Here is a 23690-nt window from a genome sequence, read left to right on the forward strand (position 1 = left end):
ATTAAAAAAACATAAAATTATTTATTTTGCAATCTGATTCTATCTAGCCAGCCACAAGGAAAGAACAGTGCCGACCCCAGGGTCAGCCCTGGGTGTGCAACAAAGAAGAACCTCAGCAGAGGTTTTCCTCTGTGCCCACACACCTCCATCCTGGCACAAGCGGTTTTTATAGGGAAAATTCCGCCTGAGGCCAAGATTTCGGCAGTCAGTCTTTTCTTCCATTCAGAGTCCATAGGTTAATGAGATTTTTTTTTTTGGTGATGAGGAAGAACAATTCAGTGTCCGGAGTTTGTTGAATCCCTTGATGGAATTTACAGGAAGGCTGCATGTATCTGCCCAGGATTTCCATGATATCCATCTCCCGGTGGTCCTGTACCCCTCCAGACATGGCCAGGAGGCCGAGCCACATCCTTTTACTTGTAAATAGGGTTCCAGTGTTCACTAGGTCTCACCTGAGAGGGTGGGGGGTGGCTTCTAATCCAAACGAGCATAATCTAACAAGTATCCAATATTACATATTTCATACAAGGAATGGCGCGAATGATGTTCACTACACATAACACTGATCTTCTGAACTCAATACAGCTGCTTATTTTCATATACATAAACCCAAATATCGTCATTCCCATTTGACAAATTTGGTTGAAGCTGATTAAGATGTTTAGAAGTATTACGGGAAGGGATTGACTGGCAGCCTCCTTACAGAGAGTTAACTTCCCAAGTGTTGGGGGTTTGGTTTTCTTCTTTTTTCCTTCAAGGAATTTTCCTCCACTTGTTGCCATAGAGAAGGTGAATGGACCTCGATTTAAAAGACAAAAGATGTAGCCAGGGCTTTGGCATATCATTGGAATGGCTTTGGGGGAGGGGGAGAAGCAGTGTGGTGGTTTCTTAGCTGGAGGTGGTTCGGTCTTTGTGGGTTGTGGGTTTTGGTGCTGGACTTCTGCCCAGGGGGACTCTCTGCTACCGCTGAGCCTTCCTTGCCATTCTCCTATATGTGTGTATATATAAAAAATATATATCTATTTTAGTAAAGAACTGTTACTCCTTTTCCCTTATTTTTGCCTGAGAGCCCTATATTTTTGAAGTTATGATAATAAAGGAGGGGATCGTATTTTCCATTCCAGGAAGGTTTCTGCCTTCCTTGGTAGACACTTATCTTTTAAACCAGGACACCTAGTAATACAGGCTGAAAATGAGTAATACAAACCAGAAGTGGTTAAGTGGAACAGGCAGGAGGGGCGGGGTCTGTAACTTAAAAGGGTTAATGCCTTAGAAGTCCTGAAATTAAGACAAGAGCTTGGAGAAACCTGGTCTAGTGGAAGGGGTTTCTGCCCATGGAAAGGGGTTGGAATGAGATGAGCTTTAAGGTCCTGGCCAACTCAAACCATTCTGCAGTTCTGTGGTTTTCAAGGAAAGTTTACCCCTTTGCAGAGGGCTTGTATCCGCACTGGCATGATAGATCCTGGCTTGCATTGGAGTTTTAAGGATCTAAACACTGTCTTGGACTAGGTCTGAGCACAACCCCCCAAGTTAGCAACCCCTTTAGGGCTTCTCCTTCTCCATTCTCAAGTGAATGGTGAGTTTTAGAGAGAAATTGAAATGTTTTGCTTCAAACCTGGTAGGTTGTTAGTGTTGTATTGGGAGGAACTACAAAACAGAAGAGAAGGAGGCTGTGGATGGGAAGCAGAATGTGTCCAGAAGACACTGATCCACACTTTTAATTGTGTTTGGGGTTTTTTCTACCAGAAGTTTCAGATTTGTCCAAAATAAATGAAAGATAGTGTTATTTTTTCCCTGTAATTCAGGAATCCACTATCCGTTAATAAAGGTAAGCCACAGCTCAAAATATAGTGATAAACTGCATTCCCTGCTCTGCTTCAGTTTGCATCTTACTTGGTATTGTGTTAATTAATTACCTGTGACTTACTAAAATATGAAGATTGATCTAATATCACTATCCAACTGAGACAGACAAGAAACTCTCTAACAGTTTAAAGTTAGAAAGTGTATGTTTATTGCAACAGCCAGGCAGTACATGGGATAATTCCCTAATGCACACTGCAAAAATCACAGGTATTACAAAGCCTTTTTATTTACAGAAGTCTTGAATACACAGAATATGAATGCATATTCACATCCCTGTCTCTTCCTCTGCTCCACTTCATATGCTAATTAGCGTAGTTTTGTTCCCTGAAATGAGTCGGGGATCCATTTTGGGGAGGGGTCTCCAAAATGAGGAAGTAAAATAAGTCTTCCTCCTTCTGACCTTTCTACCTTTTCCATGCATATGTGACAAATGAATCCTGTAGTTTTCCTGTGCTCAATGGATTCCTCAAGTATGGGAAGTCTGCAACTGTTTTTGTGTCCCTGAAATCTGTTTGTCACATTCTGTTTCTCATGATAAGCACAGCTACCCAAACATAAATTTGACAAGCAATGAGTTACTAGATCCTGGATATTTTATCTAAGATCCAGCTACTGTTAACTATGAACAAAGCCTATTTATCTACTTCTGCTAACTCAGCAACATCTAATTTAACTATCATCTTAACTTTCCTAAAATTCTTAATTATTCAAAATTAATGTCTCATCTGTTAGTCCCAAATATTTATCTGTTAGTGTGAAATCATACTAATTTCTACTTACAGGCATGGCTAAGGGGTGTCCAGGACTGACTGATTTTAATAGACTACATTTCATTTTAATTCCTCATAATGTGTCAATAGGTTTTGAATGAGTTAAAAAATTAGTTGCTTGGAGACTGTTTCTATGTAAATCTGATTGGATGGAGGCAAAATCCTTTCCATATAGACTTGGTTGATCAATGCAGGACTCCATTCCCATGTTATCATTGCTCTCCTGTTGGTTTAACTCCTGAACCCTTTTCCTTTTTGATCTGTAGAAATGAGTTCAGACCCTGGATAGATGTCAAGCCTGTGAAAGCGATAAAAGCAAAGCCCCAGTACAAGCCGCCGGAGGAGAAGATGACCCATGAAACCAGTTACAGTGCTCAGTTCAAAGGGGAAACCAGTAAGCCTTCTCCAGCTGATAACAAATACCTGGAACGCAGGAGGATACGCACTCTCTACTGTGAACCCTACAAAGAACCTCCAAAGGTGAGAAACAGCAGAAGGGACCCAGGGCCATCTCTGCTCCGGGTGAGATGTGTCCAGCAGAGTAAGGCTGGGCTGAATACTGCTTGCTGTCACTCCCCTTATGTGATATCCTCATTCCAGCCAGCAGGAGCATCTTGGGATCCACCTTGGAAATGGTGGTGAATAAAAAACTAAGCATGTCCCAGCCATGTGTGCTGCCAGCCCAGAAAGCAAACAGGGTCCTGGGTTGATCGCACAGCATGGACAGGGAGGTCAGGGAGGGGATTCTGCCCCACTGTTCCATTCTGCCCCTCTGCTCTGTGAGACCCCCACCTGCAGTGCTGCCTCCAGCTCTGGGGTCCTCAGGATGGGAAGGACATGGATCTGTTGGACTGAGTCCAGAAGAGGCCATAGAGATGCTCCAAGAGATGGAGCAGCTCTGTTACAGAGACAGGCTGGGAGGATGTTTAGCCTGCAGAAGAGAAGGCTCTGGTGAGACTTCACAGCCCCTGTTAGTGCCTAACAGGGCTCCAGGAGAGCTGGAGAGGGACTTTGGAGAAGGGTCTGGAGGGACAGGACAATGGAGAATGGCTTCACACTGCCAGAGGGCAGAGTTAGGTGGATTTTGGAAAGAAATTCTTGGCTGTGAGGGCAGTAAGGCCCTGTGGCTGCCCCATGCCTGAAAGTGTCCAGTGCCAGGTTTGAAGGAGCTTGGAGCAACCAGGTATAGTAGAAGATGTCCCAGCCTATGCAGGGGGTAGAGAATGAGATGTTCTTTAAGGACTCTTCCAGCCCAAACTGTTCTGTAATTCTATGGGCTCTAGGACAGCTTGAGGCACTTTGGAGACAGCAGTGCCCTAAGTCAAGTGAGGGTAGGGCCGAGATGAAGAGGTTTTTCTTGTTGTCATTTCCTATATGATTAACCAGGCAGCTTTTTCTTCCTCCCTCCAAAACTTTAGGACCCCACACTACATTTTACACTGGGAGCCAGACATCTGCCATTAATTCAGAGCATTACACAGATTTTGACAGCATGAACTTCTGGCTTTGATCAGATTGAGAACATGTGTTGAGAAGGGCCTGAGCTGAAATGTTTTCCAGCCTTGTTTTCTAGGACCAGTAGAGGATCTGCATATTAAGGAGTCAGTCTGTGAAGTTTTAAACAGAAGACCTTAAGTTGTTCCCTAAGTTGATGAGTGCTTAGATCTGTGAGGACTGAGAGGGATTGCAGAGCAAGCATGTATGAGATGAAGACTTCTGTTCTCCCTTAATTTTTGTAACTGTACTTCCTATTTTGGGGGTGTAGAAACGAGATGTTGTGGAATTTTGTCACGTGTTCTGCACCTCAGGTATCCCAAGCTAATTTTCCTCCATTTTGGGGATCTGTTAAGGACAAATAAACAAAGGAGTCCTCTCCTGCAAGAAAGATGGAGACTTATAGCAGCCTCTTTGTCCTGAGCATCATTTCTCTGCTTCCAGGGAGAGACAATCCTCTGTGGGTTTGCAAAACCCCTTCTGAAGTCAGAGAAAGATGCAGAAATTGATAAAACAACTGATAATATTCCTTCTCCTATTCACCCTATCTCTATCCTGATCTGGGTACAATGGGCTCTGCTGGCTCCAGGGGCACTGACTTTAGGGCATCCTGAAAGGAGTTGGTCATTTGCAACTCAGCATAAGCTCAGCTGGTTCCCTGCCTTTGTGGCAGGGCAGAGATGAGCAGATAAGTAACATTTGTGCTGTTTCAGATCTGAATTCTGTTTTCCACTTGTCCTTGTGTGTCTCCTTCCCTCTTTCTCTCTCTCTCCATCTCTGTGTTGTTTTGCCTGTCGCCCTCCATGCAGGTGGAAAAGCCTAGCATAAAGCCTTCCAAACCAAAAAAGACCACAACAAGCCATAAACCCCTGAAAAAGGCCAAAGACAAGCAGATTGCATCTGGCCGGGCTGCCAAGAAAAAGAGCGCCGAGACCTCCAACACTGCAAAGCCAGAGGATAAGGAGAAAAGTAAAGAGATGAACAATAAACTGGCTGAGGCAAAAGAGTAAATGTCACTGCACTTTCCTTTCTCTCTCATTTTTTTCCCTTTTCTTTCTTTCTTCCTTCCTTTTTTCTTTTTTTTTTTTTCCCTTTGATTAAATAAAGGCCACAAAATTAATTAGAGGCTTCTAATCTGCTTTTTGTTCTGATTGTATTAGAAGCTTTTCTGTTTTATTTCCAAGGAGGATTAGAAAATCCTTGTTTCTGAGGTCAGGTTGTTCTGCTTTGCCTGCACAACACGGCTCTGCACAGAGTGAAGGATGTGAGAATGCATAAGCAGGGTCCTAGGAGATGAAGGTGATGGATCAACAGCAATTGCATCCAACAGCTTGTCCCTTTCCTTGGGCTTGGTTCTTCAGTGCTTTGACAGCATGGAAGTGCCCACTGAGCCATGGAGGGGCTGTGCTCTCATCCCATGAGACCTTTTTGGGTTGGCCATTGTTGTGTCATCTCCCACTGGTGTCAACAGGTAAAGGGGTTTGGAGGCAGAGAGGATCAGGTTCACTCATGTCTCCATGAATATGCTGTAAATACACCAAAATCAATGGTGTGGCCAAGAATTATTTTCCCTTTTGACACTGGTGGGAATTCTGCTCCAAGAAGCAATGAGAAAGGAGATCCCATGGAAGTAAAAGGCCAAATGCTCCCCAAGGGTAGCTGGGAGAACATCTAGCTGCATCAAGGCAACTTCATTCATCAATATCACTTGAAGTCCTTGATTTAAAAAAAAAAAAATGGTGAGGGAAGGTGCAGTGAGCAGTGAAGACTTTCCAATCACATGGCAGGTTAGACTAGGTGATCAGCAGGTTGTTCTTCCCTATTGTTTCCCCTAAGTTATGGATCTTACTAATTATTCCTGTTTTGTTTTGAATCTTAGTCTGCTTTCTTCACTTCTGGGATGCCAATAGGCAGAGCTAGGTTTCAAAAAGTGGTTTAGTTTGCAGGTGTGACCTTCCAAGGGGTAGAAAGAAATGTGTCACCAAGGTTGGCTAGAGCTGTCAGCCCCCATTGTGTCTATTCTTCCAGCTGTTTATGTTCATGTTGGCTCATGAGCATCTCAAGAGGGCCATAAAAAAGGTTTCTGGAATCCCTAGACTCCCTCCAGACAAGATCTCAGGGTTTCAGTCATATTTACTGTGCTCTTACACTAGGAAATCCCCAGGACCAGTTTGGAAGCCCTAAACACAGGAGGACCATTTGTCAGTGAGTATGAACTGGCCCAAAAGAATGGCAGTGCATGCCACAGAATCTGGGTCACTGGATCAGTGGGAGAGTTGTGGTCCCAGTCCAAATTTATGTGCCTGACTTCTGGATTGGGTCCTAAATGCATAAGGATTAATTTTTATCCCACCAAACGGAGCTGTTAGACTCTCCCATAGCAGAGCAGCTGCGAGTTAAGATGCAGGGTTCTTGTTCATTATTTTTGCAGCTCCAAATTTTCTCTCCTAATATGAAGTCCAGCTTGAAACTTCCAGTGGATGATTGGGAAGCATGAAGACAGAGATGGGAAGTAGAGTGGGGAGGTGGTGTGTTGCTGTAGAGGTAGTGGAATAAGGAAGGTCTTATTGCTAGGGGTATTTTAGAGATGTGAAGCTATCTAGCAGAAAAAGGGATGAGTTGGGAGGGTGAGGAATCCCTTTTTTGGGGTTTCATCCCATTAGGATTGGTCTTTTGGAAACATAAATGAGTGGTGGGCTACAAGGTTGAGTGAAAGTTTCCAGTGAGGAGGAAAGCTCTGTGATATACAGATAGTGACATTTGCTGGCCTTAGTAATGAATAAATGCCAAGTTCAGTGTATCATGTGATGTGTCCTGTTTGCCTCGCGCTAGCAGCCGAAACCTTTGAGTATCTGTAAATGTAGTGTTCTGAATTCAGTGGTGTAATTCCAAGCTTAGCTGTGTTAGAACTGTGTGCTATGAGCTAGTCAGGTTGTGTATGTGGAAAATATATATTCATATATAGAAATATATATATATATTTAAACCTCTGCTGTTTAGGAGGAAACCAGGGAAAATCCTCCAGGAAGTAAAACTGTGGAAATCTTTGTGAATGTAGTGTTTCTTTGGGTTTTTTGGTTTGTTTTTTTTTTAATGTGCATGCCTCATGGAGGTGCTGACCTGTCCATACTGATCATTGCTTTTCTGAGTGCTCAGAAGCCCCTGCAGCACTGCTCAGCTCTGTGTCCAGAGCAGCTTGGCAAAAGGCTTGTGTTGAGATCACGGGGAGGCATGCTGCTCACAGCTCTTCCAACCTGTCACATAAGGGACAACTGGCCAGAGAAGAGCAGCTCCCAAGATTTGGTGTGATTCCTTGGCTTTTAAGATGCTTCATGTTATTTTCACACTCCTCAGCAATGTCCTTTCTTACAGGAGGTAGCATAAGCTGTGAAGATGATATATCACATCAGGAAGGCACTAGACAGTTCAAATAGCTCAACACACCAATCTTACATCAGGACAGACCATGCAAAACAATGCTTCCTATTATTTTTCAGCCCTAAGTTTCTCATTTAAAGATACACCACACTTGCCACCGTTTCACCTGGAATTCAATGAGAATTTAGCCCTTGACTTCCAGGTGAGCAGAATTTTGCCCAAGGAGCATCACTAAGATGCTCAGACCGCCTAATGCAAGCATCTCCATGGCTCTGAATGAACTGCTGATTATCCATCTTTGGATGGTTTCTTCTTAATGAAGAGCATCTATCACAGTGTTTGAAACATACACAGTAAGTGGTCAAAATACAGCTTTCTGTTTCCATAATACATAAAGTCTTTTGATGTCAGGGGGCTTGGAACTAGAAGGTCCCTTCCAACCCAAGCCATTCCATAGGCTTACTACAAAGCTAGGTGTAAAGTTTTAGCCAGTAGTTTTGATTCCCTCCATAGTGAAGGAACTTTCCAAGGGCCATTGAGCTGCCTATTTTTGACACCTGTCTTTGGGTGGGATGAATGGTCCTTGAAAAGTTTTCTTTGCATAAAAAGCATGGGAGACTGGTAAGGCCTGGATACCTTCCTCTCACATCAACAAAATAGGAATAGAAATCCTGGCTTGTGTTCCATGTGTGCCTCATCTGCAGCATGCATCCTAGCACACACACATCCAAGCACGTAGTCTGGCACTGCAGTGAATACCAGGAACTGCAGCAGAGGCAAGCCTCAGGGTGAAATCCTGTATTTCTGCACCTTCCACAGACTCTATGCCCATCCAGCCACTCAGGTTTATCAGAAAGGAGACCAAATCTCTGCCATTTCCAATTCACTTTGGGCTCTGAATTTGCCAATTCCCCTGGGAAACAGTGCTCTGCTGTTCTGTGTTTCCAGCTATCACAGTGCTGATTCTGTTCCACTGCTGATTTGTAAAATACTTTACTTTTCTTGTAAAAAGAAAAAAAAAGAAATGTTTTGCTTTTTACCCTTGAAAGTTCCTGTGCTATTGCTTGCTTTTGCCTTTTCACTGTATTGTACTGTTACTCCTTTCTGCAAAATGGTGCTAATTGCTGACTGAGCTCCTTTTCTGACTGCTTTGCACACTAATCACCTGCTTCTTCATTTGCAGCACAGCCGGTGCCAAAACCTGGTGCCCATGCATTCCATAAACTCTTGCCTCTTGGAGGCAGATAAGAAGTGTCTAATTATTATTTTGTGGCCTGGGTTTGGTTGCATATCACAAATTGTCTCTTGTAAACACGTTAAGCACACCTCCTTGTGGTGCTTTTTCATTGTTGATATTCTGATGAAAGTCTCTCACACACACACACACACACACACACACACACACACTCTTACATTAATGTACCACCGATTGATTGTGATGTGCTTGTGATCTTTGCTTGCTCAAAGGGTTCTTTTTCCAATGATAAATAAATGCTGAAGACAAATACCACCTCCTTGATCTTGTTTTCTCAATCAGAAGCACAGTTAAATGAAAGAAATGTCTGTCCATCCAAAATGAAGCTTGTGTTGCTCAGAGTTGCCACTTTCATGCCTGCTGTGGGGACAGCTGGCCTGGCACAGTCTAAACTCCCTTTAGGTGGCTGCTAATCTCAGACCAGTCTGGCATGAGCTATAAGTGTTTGCAAATGCAAAGATAGACAGTGAAGCCATGCAGATAGCACAAGTTTTCTTGTATTTTCTATATAAAATATCTTTGAGTAAAGGGTCTGTGCAGTGCCTTGCTCATGTCCACTCTTGTCCTTGCTGAGGGAGCAGAGACAAAATCCCATCGAGAGCTGGAGGGAGGGTAGATGATGTGTATTTACCAATGTTAATTACACTTTTTTTCAACTGCCTACAGCTTTTATTTTCTCCCTAAACCAAACCTGGAAAACTTGGTCTACTGGAAGATATCTCTTCCCATGGTAGGGGGTTTGGAACTAGATGGTGTTTAAGGTCATGATTCCATGATTTTGAAACCTCTCCTCCACCTTCTCCTCCTCTCTGTTGACATCCATGGGCCACCAAACCTTTTCTACCTTCCTGTTGCTAAGGGTGTCATTTCACATCCCTGCCTTATTTACAAATCACTTTCTGAATTTATTCCATTTGTGACCACATGCTAGTAAGAGTGCTGCTTTCTGATATCCTCTCTATCACCCTGCCTTCCCTTCTCTCTTCTCCACCAGTTTCATCCATTCATGAATCACACTACCTACAGGGTTTTTGGAGTGTTTCAGCTGGGCTGTAGGTTGCAGGATTTACCATTTCACTCTGTACAGCTGCTAGTGGAGAAAATGCTCATTTCTAAAGGATTGGTTATTACTGGGGCTTTTCTGTGACAATCCATGATGGGCAACAAAGTGTTTCTCCCATGACACAAAGGTACAGTCTTTTCCATGCTGCATCAAGGCAACTTCATGCTGCAGTCTGCATGGGTAATTCATCTCCTCCCTGCAGCTGCCCAAAGTGAATGCTGGAAAACACCTTCGCTGCCCTGTTGATCTCTGAACTCAGCCTTGCAAAGCCCAAATGCAGAAAGGGGCATAGGATGCATTTCAAGGGAAGAGTAGGACCCATCCCTGGTCTTCAGCCATCATTATCTGAACCCACTGGTAATGACTGACTCAACCTTCACCAAATCACTAGTGACTGGCACTGCCCACATCTTTCCAAGGGCTGTGCTGGAGGGCTTCACTGAAAATGAAGTGCTTTGTCTTACAAGAACATTTAGTGTGGAGATGTTGAGGCACTGGCTGGAGGATAAAAAGTCTTATTTGTCAGTGTTGGTGTCTGGGTGAAGTGAACAATAAATTGAATTTTGAAAGTCAAGCCTCCATCTCAAATACCTAATAACAGAGTGTTTTAGAAGTCTTTTCCAACCCAAATAATTCTGTGACCTGAGAGCGATCAGAAGCTTTGCAGAGTTGTGGCTTTGACTGCCATGAGCAGTCTCATGAGGAGTTGCCTCCCTGCTTCCAATTTTACTGAGCTGCTTTTGACTACATTGTGTCCACTCATCTAGGATCCTTGTGCATGGGTGGATGAAGTTGTTTTTCCTTGACACTCTCCATCCTTCCACTCCAGCTTGGGCACAGAACTGAGGTCCCTTTGAAAACCTCCGTTATAATTTTTACATCCCTGACTGCTAAAAGGATGTTTCATCAGCTGACATACCAGCCGTTCTACAAATGCAGCCTCTTGTGTCATTATATTCTTTTGATTTAGGGTTTATTTAGAGATGTGCCAGTGCAGGAGAGAAAGAGACTTTTTAAGAAGATGCTTCTGACATAGCTTGTACCTCCCAACATCCAAGGAATAACAACCAGCAGTGACATCAGATCAAGAAGAGGAGCCATACAGGAAGGAGAAATTCCCTAGTATAAACATGATGATATGGATGTGCTCTAAGAACAGTATCTTTTCCACATTTGGAAAATATTGTGGTGTTCAGACATGGGCTTCTGCTCTGCCTTGTTTCAACAGTGTCATGGTAAGTTTGATTCATTTGGGGAATTGGCACCTCACTTCCATTTGCCCTTATTCACCTGAGGTTTCTGGGTCGGGAGCAATTCCACTAATGCCACTGGGTCTACTTCCAAGCTCAGGGGTGTGTGATGAGGGGTAACACAGCTCTGTGTACTCTGTGGTCTGTCACAAACTCTGAATTGCTTGTCAAGACTCTTAATTTCTGTTGCAGGGTGCCTTGGGAACAACTCCCTAATCCTGACTGTCATGGTGGAAGACATGTGAGGCAAGAGTAAAACAAAATCCTACTAGTGGATTGAATGGATGGAAGGCATCTTTATGCTTTCTAAAATGCCAGCTTGCCCTTCAGGGTAAGGAAGGCTACTCCATGGAAGCCAACAACAAGGACCAGCCACCAGAAAAATGATGGATGGTAGTGGCAGATTTCAGTGATATGTGAGAGCCCTGACTGCTTTTAGTGTGTTTCAATGTGAGAGATGGGAAGGGGAAAGCATTTCTGAGCCCTCCTTGTTGTCCTCTGCCCACCCCAACCTAGCCTGTGGCATGCAACAACCCCAAGTCTCTGAACAGAGCTGGAGAAACTGGTGTGTCCTCTCTAGCTCTGGAGGACTGGGTCACAGCAAAGAGTGAGGAGCGCCCTGCATGGCACATGGTGGATGGAATCTCACCGCATGATGGGTGGCAGATGGGTCTGTTCTTGTCAGTTAACAACACCCATAAGCACCCATAAGTTCCAGCACCAGATGGTCAAGGCAGGGAAATCCTGAGAGCAGTCCCTGGCCATTGGACTGACCTGCTCCTTGGACTGGTTCAGGATTTAGTACCCAACTGCAGACAAGTTCAGCTGAGGCCACCTTGCTTGGACTCAAGAGATTTGCCCAGAGAAGCTGTGGCTGCCCCATCCCTGGAAGTGTTCAAGGCGAGTGTTGTACTGGAGCTGGAGAAACCTGGTCTAATGGAAGGTGTCCCCATTCATGGCAGGGCAGTTGGAACAAGAGGATCTTGTTCCAACCAAGATCTTCAAGGTCCTTCCCACCCAAATAATTCAGTGATCCTGTGATTTATCAGCAGGGACACAACCCCCCAGTGTACCCTGAATTTAATGAAACAGATAGTTCTTTGGAGCTGCATGACAGTGAATGTCTTTTCCCCTCTTGCCCCTGCTCTCTTGCCTCTCCCCAAGGTTCATTGCTGATCAGAGATCTCTCCCTGTTGGCTCCTTCCCTTGCAGTCTGTAATGCTCTCACCTCCCCATATTGACCCCGTTTGTCCACCACACCATTCCTTCCTGCCTTCAGAATAATTTTCCCTCCATCCTCTCTGCCAGCTTTTGTGTGTCTGTCCCACACTGCTTCTCCAATTCTTTTCTTTCTCCCACCTCTCCCCATACATCCACATCACCCCACACACCCAGCTCCATGAAGGACCTTCTCCTTCCCATCCCCCCTCAGATATTGTCTCCTCTCCTGTCTCTCTTAGACTGTAAACCTTTTGTTTTTGCCTGTATTGTGTGATTTCACTCACTGCTTGAATAAATGATACCTCACCTACCAACTGTCTCTTTTCTCTCTCTCCTTTCTTGGTGTGACTTCACTAGATGTGTCTGCAAGTGCCTTGTTTGTCTGTCCTGCTGGCCAGTCAAGCAGTCGGTCTTGCTTCTGCAAATCTGTCTTTTAGGGTGACACTGCTCATGCTTTTGTCCTCTGGTACCTTTGTTTCTTTTCTTTTACAGCCACAGGGACAAGCTTTGTTGTAAGTGTAGGAGCCTGGCACATTCAGAGCTGCAGGATCTTCTGTCCCTTGCCATTTGGTGCATCTGATAAAGAGGTTGGCCTTTCTCCAGCTCCCTGCAGAGATGTCCTGTGCTGCCAGGTGGCTCAACAAAGGCAGCAGCTGAGGAGAATGAAGGAGAAATCTTGTAAGGCCAGAGCAGAAGCAGCTGATGGTAAAGGAACAACATTCCCCTGTAACAGGAAGCAGTGGGCAGAGATGTGTCAGTGGAAATCCAAGCAAATCTATCTGTCAGGGGAATATATACCTGCCAGAGGAATATATCTGCCATCTAAGCAAAAGCTGGCTTAGCATGTTTCAGAGATGGATGCCCAGGAGGCTTCTTGTGGCTGAGAAGGTGCCCTGGACATCTGCTTCCTTCATCCCAGGTGAGGACTAAATCTGTCTGTAGTCCCTTCTACATGTGAGTACATCAAGGACTTGGTTGTCACTCAGTCTCAGATGGATCCTTGCTGCCTCCTTGTCCTAATTTGTTGCCTCAAAGTGCTAGTTTTGTTGGTGCTGGCTGGAGCTGTCGGTGCACATGGAGATGGTGCTTCTTCCCAGGTGCTCCTTACAAACATGGAAAGTTGCAGGAGCAGCTCGGTTCTTCTATCCTTACAGTGACCCTCAGTGCCTGTGGTGTGACATCAGCCTGTCAGACAGCAAAGGAGACTCCTGGTCATGCTGAATGAGCTCAGAGCATGGTCACCAGTCTGGTTTCATGGGCCATCTGCAGGAGTTAGGTCTGAGGGCCTAAAGAGAGGCAAACTGAAGCAGTTTGGTGGACATGGATGGGAGAGGGATCAAGCAGCGCTCAGTCTCCTCTTTCAGTGCCTGTTCCTGTCCTGTCCAGCCTGCAGGAGCAGTCAGAAGAGATGGAATGTGTGGGGAGCTCAAATCCTCAGTGATAAGCCTGGAAATGCCATCTAGGACAAATAAGACTTGCAGCTGGGTTGTGCCTGACATCTCCAGCCTGAAGGAATTTTGGTGTAGGTTCTGGAAAGAAGCATTAGGAAAGAGAATCAATCCCTTGATGTAGGTGATAATCGTGCATCCTTTCCTATGTGCCACCATGACTTACTTCCACCTGCCTTGCTTCCACATTGCTGCTGACTCCTCCTCCAAGCTGTAGATTCCACCAGTAGAAAAGCACTGAAAAACTTGTATTTAGGACATGATTCCTCCATGCTGCTCAGGTCCTTATCTCATTTGAGTGTATGCAGGAGTCTTCTAACAGCTACATTTCTGCTAGCAGAGCTCTGTAAGAGCTTGCCTGTCTGCTGCTTTGGTTTGAACTCTGAAGGGCTGAGTTCCTTGTTGCTCATCCCACACCTACATCAGGCCAGATTTCACAACCAGGCATTTTCTTTTTCAGACCTTGCTGGCCCCAAACAGGTGCATGTTTCCAGGTCTCACACCTTTGCAAAGACAGCAACCCCTCTGGTTGCTGAGGTATAGAACAAGGCTAAAAGTCTCCACTTCCCTGTGTTATATCTACTGCTTGGTTTTCCAAAGAATGCAACTGAGATCAATTATAAAGCACTACATTAAAACCATTTTTCAGTACAAAAAAGAAGTTTGTATTTTTGTTGTTGTTTTGTAAAGACAAAAAGCTTCAGTGCACAAAGGGCAACACAGCATTCAGAGGACAGAAGTGACTTGTCATAACCTACACATAATCTAACTGGGAATTGCATTTGCCCAGAAATCAATAAGTTTCTATCTTTTGAGAAAAATTAACCTGCCAGTGCCATCCTGGATAAGGGCACTAACCAAAAGGTGGTTCCTCCACAGACAAGAGCTGTCTCCTCACCTGAATTCTCTGGGAATGAAAGGACAGACTTCTCATGTTTTTTTCTTTAAAATGTTCCTTCAGCACCAAAGTTCTGTGCCTGAGGCTGTTTGCTGTTTATGATCCACTGATTCAGGTAGAGGATTCCTGCTGCTTCTATTTGTCTTAAAAGCAACTTTTAATTTTCTGTGTGCCTATACAGAGTCATAACAGCCCAAATAGCTAAACTGCTTTATATCGAAGTAATTTTGCAGAAGACAATACAAGTCATCAGTTCATTTTGATATGAAGCCACCAAAACGTCAAGATGTGAATTCATAGAGGAACAGGGATGAGATGTGAGCAGGTCCTCCACATCTCTGAGGAACAGGATAATATTGCTGGAGCTGTCAGAGGCAAGTTTAGACCCCAGGTCACAGAATCCCAGCTCCATGTGGTTACACCAGGAGCAACAAAGAGGAGGTGGCACTATGTGTGCTCATGGTGGCCCATGAACACCCCTGGTTATTTCCAGACACCTTGTGCTGACTCTGGGAAACAAACCCATGCTGAATTTTATACTCTTTCTGCACCTCTGTCAGACATAACAAGAGGAGAAATCTGTCACCTCTAATTCATCTCTTCCACATTTCTCACCTTCTCATATGACAATTTGCCATCAGCAGCCCCCATGAGGGCAAAAACTCCCAACTCTTTCCTTGCTTGGCTTAAACAAAGATAATGTATAAATGTTACTGCATGTGTGTTGGGGATGGTTATATTTCAGGATCAGGCTCTCCTTTCAATTCTCCTATTTGCACACTGCCAGCTCACTCTTCCTAAGGCTGGTAACTAGAGCTAGACCTCGCTGTGCAGCCCTGCAGGGAACAGCCATGGTTGATCTCAGCTGTGCATGCTCTGTTGTTTCTGAATACTAACTCCGGGGGAAAATAACGTAATTACCTACCACTCACACTCCCTCCAGTTTAATACAGGTTTGGATGGACAATCACACAATTGTCTATATTCATGTAAACAAAGGGGAAGCCAGAGGGTGAGATATCTTTCTCCTCCTCAGGCCTGAAATCCATGGCTGAAGGATACACACAGTCATGGGAAAAGAGCCAGTAGATTAAAAGGAAGAGTGCACACTGCAGGCAGCAGCTTTCTGACTGTCTCAACAGGGAGGGACCACCCTAGTGCTGCTGAGATGGAGGAATTCCCCTGGTGATTCTAGCAAGGGCTCAGGAAAATGCTGGTAGATTGAAAACAGTTCATGTTGCTTCAGGGAGAGATGATTTTTTTTTACTTTTAAAGCTCTCCTCTGAAATGCAGGGTAGCAGCAAGAGCAGGGTTGGATACCAGGGAAGAGGTGGAATGGCTCTGGTGCTGACCTACCTAGATCAGGTTGAACCTGGATCATCATGTACACACTGAGATCATGCCCCATGGTTCCTGCATCCTCCCTCACCAAATGAGGTGTGAATGTGTGCTTGGTATCTGCAGCAGTTACTGATGACCTTCAAACTGCAAGTTTGGCACCAGTTGGGCACCATTTCCACTGGCAAGGATCTCTTGATGGAGATCTTGATGCAGGCATCTCCAGCGTTCTCCAGAGACCAGGCAATGGCTCCTGTCCTAGCAGATGTCTGTGCATCAGCAGTATGGACCTGGTCTACCCTGACATCCTTCCAAAGAGAAGCTGCTCTGCATTTTCCCCCTAATCCTTTGATTTATGGTGCTGGGCTTACCTCATTCCCATAGGAACTACTGCACTGAAAGAACTCAGAAGATTTCCTACCAACCACTGCCAACAGTTTCTGGCAGCAAATGTCTCTTCGTAGTGAGCAAAAAGGGCAAGGTGAAGGTGAGTATTTGAGAGAAGGGTGTCCTGCCAGGGTTCTTCACATGGTCCTACCCAACAAGCCTCTCACACAGAAATTATTTTTGTTATGTCTGGGTTGGGTTGATTTCATAGACCAAGAAAATGGTAACCAGCCACTCCATGGTGTCAGCCTCTCCTTCCCTCCTCTAACCTGGAACCATTCCCTGCACAAAAATGGTGCAAGACTGGGGGACAAATGGGGATCTCCACAGTCCCTTGATGCAACCACCATGTAAAACTGCCCATTTTAAATCTTAGTAGGTTTCTTGTACATCATCAACTGCTTTTGGCCTTTCTGCACCCTCACAAACCCATTCCCATCCATCCATGCCTCTCCTCATCCTCTGAGATCCTCCTCCTCTTTCCTAATAAAGACTGATTCCCTTGTTCCCTACAAGTATTTCTTTTCCCATCCCTCCCTCTGTGGTTTCTCAAGACCCAATATTCCTTCCAACACATGTCCAGAGCTTCTACTGGCACCATCTACCCTAACTCCAGGGTGCCTTTGTGAGGGTATTGAAGAGAAAAGGGGTGCTCTCAATTTTGGGTTAGTATATTTTAGCTGGGCCTACTTTCCTTTGGTTGTTTCAATGGGTTCCAGGTGCTTCCTGAGTGGCACAAGAGCTTAGCTCCACTATGAGAGGTCTTTTACCACCCATCACGAGGGAAACAAACTGCTTCTTTGTGAGAAAATTTTACAGCAAGCTGTTTGTTTGATGCATGTTATAATCAATTGGCAAGTATTTTTTGTAGCTGATGGTGGACGTGATCCTGGTCACAGTTAAACCAAGGGCTGGTCAAAAAGTCCAGCCCAAGCCCTCACAGGTTTTGTGGCATCCATGAGTTTTGGAGCACTTCCTTGCAGAGAGCAGGACCACTTACCAGCTAGCTCAAGGACATACCAAATGTGTGGTTGCTTGGGGACCACTCTGCAGGGCCATTGGTCATGGGGCAAAGACCACCTCAGGGGTGGCATTTTGTTTTCGTGGGCCAGCTGGTTGCTGTGATAGCTTTGCAGTGATGCTCTTTCTTCTGCTTCCAGGACCCCTGAAAAAAACACTGGTGCTACAGACCAAGAACCAAGTACCTTAGTGAAGGATGAATTCACATGAAGTCAGGAACCTTCATCTGAGCATCAGCTGGAGCAAATGTGTAGTTTGCATGAAATGTGTATTGTGTGGCTGGCATAAAATAAAGCTGATTATGAGAGCTGAATGACAACTTCTGTTGTCTCTCAAGCACTTTGAAGTTATTGTGTGATGCAGTTAGCATGTCTGTGCCTTGATTTATGTATAGTAAAGTTACAGAAAAAAATGGGTCCAATTCTCCCTTTATTCATAGATGGGAAGCAACACTGGTTTTAAAGGTTTCTCTATTTTATGTAGGCAACAGAGACATAGATTCATATCCATAGCTTGTGGAAGGATCACACTGCATATCACACTGGCTTATGCCAGAATCCTAGTTGATCTTTGGAAGATTTAGTACACTAAATTTTTAATCACTGTCAGGAGCTTGTGTTTGGCTATTGCCAGGTGAGACACACCTTGTACAACATCCAGCAGATCCCCTTGTCACTGTGCTGTAGTCATGAATATTTCAGACCTTCTTCTGAACCTCTTAATATTCAACTGATTGCCAATTTGGGTATCACTTAAAGCAAATAACAGAATTATTTGGGTTGGAAGGGACTTTATTATCATCCAGTTCCACTCCCCTGCCATGGGGAAGGACATATTCCACTAGACCAGGTTTCTCCAAGCCCCATCCAACTTGGCCTTTAAGGCTTCCGGGAATGAGGCAGCCACAGCTTCTCTGGGCAACCTGTGCCAGGGTCTTACCACCCTCACAGGGAGGAACTTCTTCCTGATTGCTGACCTAAATTTCTCTTCTTTCAGTCTGAACCCTTGTCCTGTCACTAAATTTCCTGATGCAGAGTTCATCTGTCTTCCTTGTAGGCTCCTTCTGATACTGGAAGACGTTCTGAGGCATCCAGGTAATGCCTTAACTTTCAGCTTTTGTATTTTTCAGATTCGGTGCTGCCTAGGTGTGCATCATATTAAGTGTTGGTACGCTCTCTTCACAGAGTAGGGAGACAAAACAATTCCTTTGCTAGCTTGGGACCAAGGACAACCATTTCAGGCCCAAGAGCATAAACAATGGTAGACTGAAGAGAGAAAACAAGAAGGGTGGGACTTCATAATCTGGAGCTGTAATTGGATAATTAAACCCAATATGCAAATGGACCAGAACTTCCAAAAGTGAGAGACCTCATGACTGATCATCCATTTCTGTGACCATTTTGGGTTCATCTTGGGTGTAGCTCTGGCCAGGCTCTTGTACTGCCCAAGGTGTATCCATTAAGGGCTTTTAATAAATATCTATTTTATTCTTTAACTCAGTCTAGCCTCTGCTCTAGGTCAGCCTTCTCAAGGCATCAAGGCAACCTTCTGCTTTCCAGGCTGAACAGCACCAACTTTCTCAGCCTGTCTTCTTCAGGGAGGTATTCTAGAGTCCTTATCAAATGCAGGGCAAGACATCAAGCTAGCAAATTAGTATTTCTTCTCAGCTTATTTTCTAAAAAATGTTTTACTGAAAAATTGTGAGGTTGTTCACAATTGGAAATGTAGGGAAAATTCACTAAACTCATAGTTGTTCTGTATGTTCATATTTTCTGGGTGAAGTGCTGTATGTTCATAAGATTTGGATGATCTTGGAGGTCTTTTCCAACCTTTATGTTCCCTATAGGATGCATGCAGCACCATGATGGGAGATGCAATCCAGTTCTAGAGCCTGTCCTATACAGATGACATGGAATCCCCAGGCTACAATTCCAGCAATACACTGGCTCAGCACACTGCAATGAACATTTCTAGGTTTAGGCTGAAGGGTTCTAACACTTAGAGCTGTGATGAGGTTTACTTTCCTAAAGTGGTAACTTCAAGCAAAAGGTTACTCTTCCTTCACAAATTAGTTATGCAAAGCAGGTGCTTTGCATAAGCACCTCACTAGAGGTGCCGTGGAGCATGGCAGCTCCATAGCCCCCCAAATCCAGAGGGTTTGGCTTACTGGGTCCAGTTCATAAGAAAATTGCATTTGGGATGGAGAAGTCATTCACATATTTCAAAGTGAAAATGCAACTCCATTATATACTTCCTCCTGCTCCTTCTCATCCTCCTTGTCCTCCTCCTACTTCTCATCCTCCTCCTCATTCTCCTCCTCCTCTTCCTAATGTTCACATTGAGGGGAGTTCTCTTTGGTAGCAGGAAGGCTGGAAAGAACCTCCTTGTTAAAGGGATAAAATACAAAGGAATATTTGTCACTACTGTGTTTTTACAACCTGTTGTAGATCAAGTTGTAGATAGATCAGGCCTTTAGACCAGTTATGCCTTAGGTTCAGATTTTTGGCAGCAGCTTTACTCAGACAACCTGCACCTAAAAAGCTCAGGCTTGCAGGTTCTCAGGAATCACCAATCAGGTCTATTATAAAATGAGTTACTGAATGAATAGACAGGAGATTAACAGACAAAAGACCTTAAACAGAGTAACTTACTACACAGGTTAAAACAACTACTAATACAGTTCCATAAAACAGTGCACAACATAAAGGTGCCTATATCATAGCTAGGAAAGAAATAGTATAGATTAGGAGTCAATGTAATTTATACCAGTTAATGATGAGCCAATCACACATAGAGTCCTTTCACTCAGCCTGTGGAACAGTAACCAAAAAGTGTGTCCTGACTTTCAGGGAATGTGCAGAAGACTTCTGCTTTGGGCAAGGTTTTGTGTAGCTGTTAGAGATTGTAAAGTGAAGTGTCTGTCAGTCAGAGATTCAAGCTTATCTTCCTTCAATCTCACTCCCAGGGCAAGATGTTTATTGTCAGCTGGGAATGCCACCTCAATGGCACAAGAAATAACTCACTACCAGACAGATGTCCAGCTTGAGTTATCTCAGCAAATAGCAAATTCATGTGAGGGGGAAGATGCCCTGAGATATCCTGCCAGCTGATAGGCAGAACAGATAATCCTCCTCTGAGGAGTTTCTCTGACAAGAGTAACTAATACTAACTAATATTCACTACAAAGGGATGGAGATTACATGCCTATGAATAATTGCACTGTGTGCATCAGCAGTTCAAGGATCCTTGTTACATATGATTAAGTAATGAAATGTTCTTATAATTGCCATGATTCCACAATTATTAGAGAGGAGACCAGTCCAAAGGTCGAGTGCCAGATGTTGGTTGCCTGCAGGAGGTTTTGCTCGATTTCCCTGGAACTGTTGGTGTCCAGTAAGCCAAAGATCTTATCTATACACAATTATGGGTAGTAACCCAGATATCCACGGTGGAGAACCTGAGAAAAAGAAGCTTGTTCTTCCATCAGTATCTGATTTTTAAGAGTGGCTTGGAGAGGCAGAAAATCCAATCCAAACAGAAGACAGACATTTTGTCTGCCTCTTCAGCTCACTGAAGGTGAGAGCAGGAACAAGTGGCCACCAGCTTTCATTTACCAGTGGGAAATGCAGGGAAATGTGTTTGAAGTAATAAGGTGAAATTTGCCAGAGGTAGGTTTTGAAGCACTACAGTTGATTTAAATGCTGACCTAAATCAAGGTGATAGTAAAAGTGTTTTAAAATCATGGGGATTTGGGGAGTTAGAAGGAAAATTAAGCTTAGTAAGCCCTGAAAAAAATACCCTGGGAAAGTATAGGCCTTTTACTTGCAAGAACTGCACCTATGTAACCAGTACATGATAAATTATATAATTGTTAGATGCGATGATTGTTTAGTAATTAAATATAATTACTGTTTAATTGTAAGAATAATCATGAGAAACTGTGGTCAGGGGCTTGAGAAAGATCATGAGAAACTCATGCTTGAATAAAGTCAATGTATACAATAGAACAACATAAGTTTAATAATTAATATGTAAGTTATATAATGATAGAACAGAAAATACACTCAGCTGGAAAGACATGTCAGAGTCAGATTTGGGTCTGTACCCCTGATTCCCAGAGCTCTTCAATAAAAGCACCTGCATATAATCATATTCTGTGATTATGTGTGTTCCTGAATGCTAGCAAAGGCAGAAGAAAACATTGTGTAACATTTGTGTAAATAGTGACATATTTTTCCACCAGACTGGGTACAATATTTCAGAAAAAAAAACAAAAAAAAAATTAAAATTCTAATTTTGTTTCATATAGTACTGCAGTGTTCTGACTTATCATAGAATTATAGAAGGGTTTAGGTTGGAAGGAACCTTACAGACCATCTCATTCCACCCCCCTGCCACGAGCAGGGACATATTCCACTAGACCAGGTTGCTCTAAACTCCAGAAGTGCTCTGTTCCTTGGAGTATTTCCATGGCCTCCTCTGGACATGCTCCAGTAGCTCCATGTCATTCTAATACTGGACAGCAGAGCTGCAGGTAGCACTGCAGGTGGAGAGCTCTGGAACAGGGCAGAGTTCCCCCTCCTCAGCTGCCCAAGTTGGGGGGGATGCATGGCAGGATCACTTCCTTATCATCTTAAAATTTTAATTTTGCCACAAGCTGGAATATCTACAGTTTATTAAGAAAAATTAATAATTTCTCAATTTCTAGTACCCCTCCTTCTTGGTGTTAGATGCTATCCTCAGACATCTGCATCCTTCCACTTTTTGTTCCATTACCTTTTCTTTCCCTACATATTATGTTCTCCTCAGGTTCCTACTACTCTCAAAAATAATCAAGTTACTAACTGCACTGCCCATCCCATGTATTATAGATTATTTCTAATATATATATGCCTTGGTTTTCCTTTTAGATTGCAAAGTCTTTGCAGCTGGGAATTTCCCTGATTTTGTGACCTGCTCAGCTTGATCTTATCCTGAGGTATTACTGTAATACATATGATAGTAAGAATTATCCTCCCACCAGCAAGCTGAATTCAATGCTGCTGAATTTTGCATGCCTGCATGTCTCTGTGATGTATGTGGCACATTCTTCCAGCCCTGGCTGTGGTTTGTATCGGCAGTGGTGTAAATGTGTAAGGCTGAGGGAAAGGAGGCAATCCCCCGAGCAAAAAAAAAAGCCAAGGCTGAAAGAAGAGCAACAGGAGACCAGAAATTAGAGCAATGAAAGAAAAATAGTATTTCAAACTCAGAAATTAATGCAATGGAGGCAGATGGAAGCAAGGGGGCAAAGTTTTCTATTCCTCCATCCAGGAGCTGGGTAAGAACACTGGTTGAGGGAGGATATATCCCCTAGAGAAGAGGAGCAGCAGTACTGAAAAACAAAGGAGAAGAAAGTGCTTGGGAGAGGGTTTCAGACTCGATTTCACTCTTTGTAGGCCTCACAGCTTTGAGGGCATTTGCTGATTTTTCAGGGAACAGCATTGCCCAGGGATAAGGAGATGTGTAAAGTTCACACTGGGGATGCTTTAGTCACCAGCAACACTGGCAGCATGGGCAGGGATTAATGCTGCAAAGCTCCTTATTTATGGGCTAGTTCTTTTTAATGAGGCAGTGACTGAAGTTGTTCAGTGGCTAAGGAGAGCTGCAGACAGATCCATCAAAGACCAGGGCAGAAGTGAGAGAGGATTCAATTAGGCTTTGAGGCCAACAGCATCTTCACAGCTTCTCTGAGTATCTTTGACAGGTCTTCACCATCTTCATACTGAAAAATAAAGATAAAACACAGCAGGACCTTTTCCCAGAACCTTTTCCAAACAAATGTCTCTGGAAACTCTTCTTTGGGGTACAAGCCCATTCCACCTTCTCTTGCACTTTATTCTTTATTGCACTCTGTTCCTTCAAGCCTTAAATCCAACCATCAGTACCAGCTCCACATGTTTTGGTCCAACTTTATCCCTTGCAACCCAAAACCCACCTCCTCAAATCTAACTCAGCTCCAAATTCATACCCCAGCTCAAAATCTGCACCCCTAGTTCCAAATCCACCCTCCTCAGACTCAAATCCACACTTCAGCCCCAAATCTACTCCAAATTTTCTCCCCAGCTCCAAATCTACCCACATTCCCAAACCTACTCCCCAGTACAAATCCACGCCTAAATCTGCTTTCCCTATGTCCCCAAGCTCCAAATACGCTTCTTTAATCCCAAATACACATCCTAAGCCCCATATCCACCCTATCCCATTGGCCACTCCTCCCTCCCAGCCCCTCACAGTAGCCTGTCCCACCCCAAAAACCAGACATG

At 44.0% G+C, this 23690-nt stretch overlaps 1 protein-coding gene across 1 annotated transcript in view; it reads left to right on the top strand.

The window, feature by feature from the left end:
* Nucleotides 1–9018, top strand: part of MAP6 (microtubule associated protein 6) — a 31174-nt gene extending 22156 nt beyond the window's left edge. Inside the window, exons 2-3 of the mRNA XM_030260138.4 lie at nt 2903–3116; nt 4940–9018. Of these exons, the coding sequence (XP_030115998.1) occupies nt 2903–3116; nt 4940–5140 (415 nt within the window). The 3' untranslated portion in view covers nt 5141–9018. The remainder of the gene's footprint in view (nt 1–2902; nt 3117–4939) is intronic.
* Nucleotides 9019–23690: the final 14672 nt, after the last annotated feature.

This window comes from Taeniopygia guttata, chromosome 1 (assembly GCF_048771995.1).
Source record: "Taeniopygia guttata chromosome 1, bTaeGut7.mat, whole genome shotgun sequence".
NCBI classification, from domain to species: domain Eukaryota; kingdom Metazoa; phylum Chordata; class Aves; order Passeriformes; family Estrildidae; genus Taeniopygia; species Taeniopygia guttata.